Source organism: Channa argus, chromosome 7 (genome assembly GCF_033026475.1).
Source record: "Channa argus isolate prfri chromosome 7, Channa argus male v1.0, whole genome shotgun sequence".
Classification (NCBI taxonomy): domain Eukaryota; kingdom Metazoa; phylum Chordata; class Actinopteri; order Anabantiformes; family Channidae; genus Channa; species Channa argus.
The window spans coordinates 7,676,626-7,683,522 of NC_090203.1; the positions used below are offsets into that span (position 1 = coordinate 7,676,626).

Sequence of the window (6,897 nt, forward strand, 5' to 3'; positions counted from 1 at the left end):
TTAAAGTACATTTTAGAGCTACTACTTTAACTTGAGTAAAAAATATGAAGGGGTGGTTCTACTTGTAGTGGAGTTTATGTAGGCAAGTACTTGCACTTTTACTTGAGTATTGAATTTGTGCACTTCTCCCATCAGTGCCAGTATCTTAGGGTTTACTTTTTGTGACACGGTATGCCGCTTGTTTTCAGGACCTTGAACAATGCAGTTGATATAAAATGTATAACAGTATAAAAAGTTTTTTAAATGGTTTAAATGAGTTCTTGCCATGACACATCGGATAACTAAACTTTGAAAACAATGATCTACTCTTTGTAGCCCTTCTTAACCAGGCTACACTTTCCCTGTCAAACAGTTAATACACATCGGGGTCAATGTCATACCCTGCAGCTGTGAGGCTACCACACAGAAGCCGGTTTTTAACTTCCACCGTTCCAAAATTTGACTTTTGTTAGAAAACTTCCAGGGTCAATAACTTTACAGATGCCGTTGGGGGGACAGGATGGCCCGTGCAAGTTGTCCAATGAATTATGAGGCTTTTGAAAATAAAGAAATGCCTATATCTTTAAAATCTGAAGGTTGCCCACTACCCACCCCTTGGCCCTGCCACTGCACCCCAGCCTAAGAGTCCCATTCCTGAAGCGGAATGAAAGGAGAGCTTGAGGAGGAACAGTGGCTTGTCTGTGCAGGGGTCACACAGTTAGATAGGGGTCCCGGAACTGCGCACACAGTGTTTTGACCGCTGGGCTCTCCTCACTGACCTCCACCCCCTTTGCTTACGGACACTAGGCCTGAGGGTCCTGATACACGCACACTCTCTCAGCAGTGTGACGCAGTAATAGAGGGCAGGGGGAGTGGGAGGAAGGCGTAAGGAAGGAGGGAGATCTGGTCAAAGGACATCAATCACATAAATGGTCAAGACTTGAATGCCAGCAGTGGACATGCATGTGTGTTTGCGTGTTTTTAAACACCTTCTTCATTGTTTGTACTGTGATTAGGAACCAAAAACTGGAGGCATTCACAGCCAATAGATCCATATTGAATTTAAATGAGAACAACCAGACCAAGTGGAAACATCACTCCTTCCCTGTTTTGGCCTGTCCTGATCTGTTGGCCTGCCTTTGCTCTCTGGTCCCTCTCCTGCAGCCCCTCCACCTCTCACTGTGCCTTGTGACATTTCCGCCTACTTCTCTCTCTTCCCTCTTCTCTTCCAGTGGCTCCCGAGAGAGGCTGATGGATGGGCCCTGTTTATGAAGCTGCTGCCACCACGGTGATCAATCAAGCCTGGGTCACTGTGATCTGCTGCTGGGTGCTAGGCCTTCAGTCTGTTTCACATTACAAGCTGGCAAAGTAACCACACATACAGTTTGTTAGTACTCACTTCGTGACTACAGGGAGGTTGCTGGAGGAAGATGTATTTTAAAAAAAAAACTTCATGGTGTCAGAAAAACTTCTTCTGACATTTTGAGTGTGTTTTCCTTACCTTAAATACGTTGCTAGTAATATGTACATTTCAGATGAACCAGAATTCTTATAACAACTAACTTCAATAATCAGGAGGACTTAGCAAGGCCTAAAAGCAGAAGAGCTGGCAGTCAAATCAGGGATCTTTGTAGATGAGGCATCAGGGCTAAACCCTGTTACCTCGTCCACTCGGGCAAACTGATCAGCACAGGCACACAGTCTCCTGATAAGTTTGATTTACCAAGTGCCATAAATCGGTGAGTGGATAGACTTGTGGAAGCAGAATGGTGTGAGACGGAAAATATCTGACTTTTTCATGGAAGACATGCAGGAAAAGCACGTGTAAATAATAAAATTTATAATGACTGTATTCCACTTAGCTATGTTAGTTTCAGGTTGTTGATATTATTCATACTGGTTCACTGTCACAGAGTCGACAGTTAACTCCAATACAAACTGATGTAGCTGTATAAGTGAAAGCATTTGTCTGTCAGGGCAGACTTTTAACCCAGGTATAACTGGAGCGAAACTGCAGCTACAAAATTAACACTGGGTCATTGTAAAAAAAAAAAGGGAACCAGTGAGAAGCCTTTAGTAATATCAGTGCTTGCTAGCTGACACCCAAATCCTACTTCATTTTTTTTTAAGCTGCAGCTGTGTCTACCCTGCTGTGATGTGACAAGGTTCTGGAGGTGTGCTGCATCCTAAGCCAAGGACTGCAAGAAAAGTCAGTCCTTCAGAGGCAAGATGGCAAATCATTAATGGGCATTGGTGTGCTCCATGTGAACAAAAGTTAAAGTTTATCTAAATTAAATTTACCCTCAAAAAAAGTCGAATGATGTCTGAGATCATCTCATAAGCTGCATACATACCCAGGCTGCCTTTTCAGTGGTGCACATCATGTCCGTATTTGCCAGGTAATAATAGATGAGATGAATGAGATTATGTGATATGCTAAATATGAAACTGAAAACATTCACATACACAAATACAAATAACGAGGCGCAGAGGGCTACGGTTGTATCTTCAAATTCAGATTGGAAGAATGCGTTTACTGACTGCCTGTGAGATCTGAAATTAAGCAGTGGCGTCTTTAATGACAGGTTTGACGTGCGGATTAAAGGTCGAACCTCACTGCTCACTACTCACTTTTAGTTAGGAAGAAAAAACTTACAAACATTGCATTCTTAAAATTAAAGGGTGACTCATATCAAATCCTGGAAGCCAGCTGTCTGTATTCCAGGATCTTAAGCCACCAAACTATTTTTGCAGTTCGTGCCATAAAGACCACCAATGCCACCTACTGGTCAGAGAGTAAAATATAACCTTGAACCTACCTGCAACCATCTGGACAGCTAAACTCAGTATGTTATTCACAAATCATCCCCTTGTCCCTCTCTCTCCACAATGACCCATAAAAAAATCCACAAAGTACTATCCCTATAGTTGGTCAAACTCAATTAAGCCAAGGAGTCACATTTTGGTTCATGTTCTGATATTTATTTGAAAAAAACCCAAAAATCTTGAGAGAAATATGTACAAAACTGCAAAATTGCAACAATACAAATGGAAGAAAAGGAATATCCTTTGTCTCTGTGCAGTTCCATAGTGTAGAGATCCATTAATTTGCCAGACTCCCCCCCACACAGTCTGATGATTAGTTCCCTCTCAGCGTTTCCTCTTGGCCTCAAACTTGTAGATAGCTGCAGCACTGGGTGTCTCCTTTTTTACCTTCACTTTTTTGGTTTTATCCTGCAGCTCAGAGCAAACAATAGCATGGCAATGAAGACAGCTGTGTGACACTAACACCAATATGTATAATGTGACCGGCCACCTGCTGCTCCTCCTCCTCACCTGTAAGTCTTTGCGGGTTTGGATCTTCTGACTGATCACAAACATTTTCTTTTCTCTGTCAATCCTCTGGGAAAGGATCGTATATTGGTGCTTCCTCTGCCTGGCCAGCTTCTGCAGAAACAGTGAATAAGCAGAAGTTAGTGATGTTGACAGCAGAAACCTGAAGCCACTTCAACTGTAATTAACATTTGATTTCTGAATAATCTAATTCTCAAGGCCATGTAATTTTGCTTCCATTTTTCAATATAGATATTTGTCACAAAACATTATAGGGCACAATATGAGCAAATAGGGGCGATAATGATAATAAACTCAGACCTTTATACTGTGAGGCTCTACTGCTCCTTTGATGCTCGTAGTCTCCAGGACTTTTAGAGTTGGCCTGTTGTACACTCTGTCCACCAGCTCAGGAGCTGTGTTTAAGTGTTTTGCCAGGTCAAATGACTGTACTGTGGAAACAGAGAACACAACTATTAAAACTTTCAAAATTTTTTTATGAGTTAATCTAAACCTATGAAAAAACGATGTCTGTGCACATCAAATTCCACCACAACAATTATGACCCATGCTTCCCACTGCTCTACCAAAATTCTATATTTACCTTCCTTTTTGGAATCCACAAAAAACGTGTGATTGTTTTTTTGTTTGCTGTCTGCATCCAGAAGGTGGAGCTCTCCTTTTAGCCTCTCAATTTTCTGAAAAAACAAAAGAAAACAAAATGATGAATATATGTTTATGAATGTTAAATAATAATGTCAGCTAATTCAATTGAGATTATTTAATAGAATGTGTTACATTTCCATTTCTTCTAAAATAGTATTGAATATAATCAATGGTATATTAATATTGTTATCTAAGATAAGTTAATGACCACAAGTATTTCCCTAAATATAAACACATCCAGGAAAGGGTCAAATGTAAGTAAAAAAACAACTGATTTCAATAGGATTTCAGTCCGCAAGGTAAACATTCTGCATATTAATTTAAAAGTTTTGAGCTCAGAAGGTAAATAATACAGCAGTCATCTTTTCCATAACATGGAAAGTAGCTAAGCTTCGACTTTGGTTAAGAAGGTCAGGCTCTTTATGGATGAGCTACTACACGGGTAATAAACTTACCTTGGCTTCTGCAACTCTTTTCATCTCAATGTATTTGATATCCTGTGTTCTCATCACCTTCTTCTGCTCCTCCGTCACCTCTACTTCATCCTTGGCTTTTTTAGCTACGTGAACTCCATCCTGTCAACATGCCATAAAATATATGTCATACATAATGAATGCCAACATTTTTATCGTTGCCATTATTTTACTTTTCATTCACTAAAGTCACAGATTTTATAATTTATGGAATGAATAGTTGTTTACATCCTGAAAATTAGACATATATGACATAGTTTGTGAAGAGCCAGAACAGTGGGTTATCATGCTTGAATGAAGAAGTTTGTCTTGATCATGATGTTGATCTTACCTGCAGCTGAGAGCTGATCATGTTGAAGTAAAACTCATCTGGGTTTTTCTCCAGAGCTTTCTTTCGTAGAGCAGCAAGGGTGTTTTGTTTTTTGTGGTAATCACTATATTAACAGAAAACACGGAGTTGCTCGGTAAAAACATATTCCTTAATAAAATAACAGTTTGTGATTTGGGATATAAAGCACAGAAAGTTACAACGGGTTTCTCAAACTTGATTCAACTCACTCAGCACGGAGTTTGTAGTCCTTCTTCTTCTCAAGCAACCCCAAATGTTTCCTAAAACCAGGCTGGTCCACCAGAAGAAAACAGGTTAAGAGCAGCTATGTACTTTCAATGTTAGCTACTTTCATCACCTTGTGCCACGGGGACAAGAAATCATACCTGCTAGCTTGCTAGTAAGGTGTAGACATTCCCAAATATGTTACTGCCGAAGCATTTTACTAGATATCATCTGGCTGCTCTACTAGCAAGCTAACCAGCCAACCAGCTAGCTAACCAGCTAGCCAACCTAACGCCGACATGCTCACCTGGGACCTTTCATGGTGGTTTCTCTGCCGGGATTTCAGCGCTTTCCTGAACGAAGACATCTTGAACAAAATGTCCTCGAACGTAACAATGCAACAACAAGGAGGTCAACGGAGGTACAGTACAACGTTGTAGGACCCTGCTTATGGTGAACCCTCCCTGCGACTTCAGCTCTGATGCTTCTCTGTTGGCTGGGACACGTGGGTTCCTGCTTGGCTCAGACTGAGCTGCTCTTCGTTTCAGCAACGCAGATTCGCAATTCAGCTTACACGGACACAACGTTACCGTTATAGGAAGACTCAATGCTATAAAAATGTATTTTTTATATATATTGTTATTGAAAGTAAAACTTAGGAATTGTTACTCATCTTTTGCAACACGTACAATGTTTTTTTTCCCTTCCTGCGGGTTGTAGTCGAGCATGAAAACACTCGAGGGCGCTGTGGGACAGATTTTAAAATCCTGTGTTTTGAACTGGGACGACCAAGGATTCTCAGATAAAACCGAACATTAGACATAGAGTAGTAATTGCACAGATGGAGGATTACTAAGCACTTCAAATGAAGTACCGAAGTTAAAGTACAATGGTGACATACATGCACTTTATGGTACTCCACTACCTTCTGAAAGGTGCTTTTAATCCTATATTTATTTGACAGCTATGGGCACCAGTTACTTTGTAGATATTCTAAATGAAACACATAGACAATTTAGAAAAGAGGGACCATTGTTGTACCTTGAACTAATCTACACTATATTACGTATTTAAAGGCCTAATTGGTTCGATCTTCTTAGGTTACAACAAAATGTCCCTTACCTGTTAATGTATAAGTAATAATAAGGCTTTACATAAAGGTATAATCTAGGAGCCATTATTCTGAATGAGTATTCTTTTTAATACATATTGTTTATAATGCTACTGTAGAATATTTGGCACACAGAATCTTTATTTTGTTCTGCAAACCCTGCTGCCTACTTACAAGTCTATTTACACGGTTTCCAAGATTGCCATTAGCCTGTGTTAAATCACTTTGAAAACATAAATGGGTGGAAACATTTGAACAACTTAATTGCCCAATTTTCTTATTAATGTTTCTTATCTAATGGGAATTTTTAAGCTGTAAAATTTCATTTGGTCTCAAAAAATAGAAAACCACAAAAATTGCACAATAGGGCTTACTGACATGAGGAAATGGGATTAATGATATTTATGCAGCTCAAAAACCAATGCAATTGGTAACTACCATTCTGAAGCTGTATACAGGCCAAGCTTGGCACGAGAACAACATAAAATAAGTGAGGTCTGCCTTAATATGTTTTGGCTGCACTGTTCTTAGACCAAATTATTTTGGTCATTATAATGAGGGCCTGCCTTTGCCAGGGTGCACAGTTAACACTAATTGGTAACAAGTTTATGTTTTTCCAACATGGACATTTACTGCATGTTTCCGCTCAGGATCCAGACCCCTGTTTTGATTTATGTCCAGACCAATTGATGTAAAAGAGATTTCAGTGAAACTCTAATATTTCCTAAAAGAGTGCCACATGCTCCAGCAAGGAATGAACTGCAACCTTCTCATTTGAACTG

The 6,897-nt window shown here is 39.8% G+C and overlaps 1 protein-coding gene across 1 annotated transcript; it reads right to left on the reverse strand.

The window, feature by feature from the left end:
• Nucleotides 1-2,945: 2,945 nt before the first annotated feature.
• Nucleotides 2,946-5,640, reverse strand: utp11 (UTP11 small subunit processome component). Its single transcript, XM_067510574.1, has 8 exons — nucleotides 5,312-5,640; nucleotides 5,010-5,071; nucleotides 4,783-4,885; nucleotides 4,434-4,553; nucleotides 3,917-4,010; nucleotides 3,634-3,764; nucleotides 3,316-3,426; nucleotides 2,946-3,213 (listed from the first exon to the last, which is right to left on the reverse strand). Exons 1-8 carry the CDS (start codon nucleotides 5,369-5,371, stop codon nucleotides 3,130-3,132), a joined length of 765 nt encoding a protein of 254 aa, XP_067366675.1. The 5' UTR covers nucleotides 5,372-5,640; the 3' UTR covers nucleotides 2,946-3,129.
• Between the last annotated feature and the right edge of the window lie 1,257 nt (nucleotides 5,641-6,897).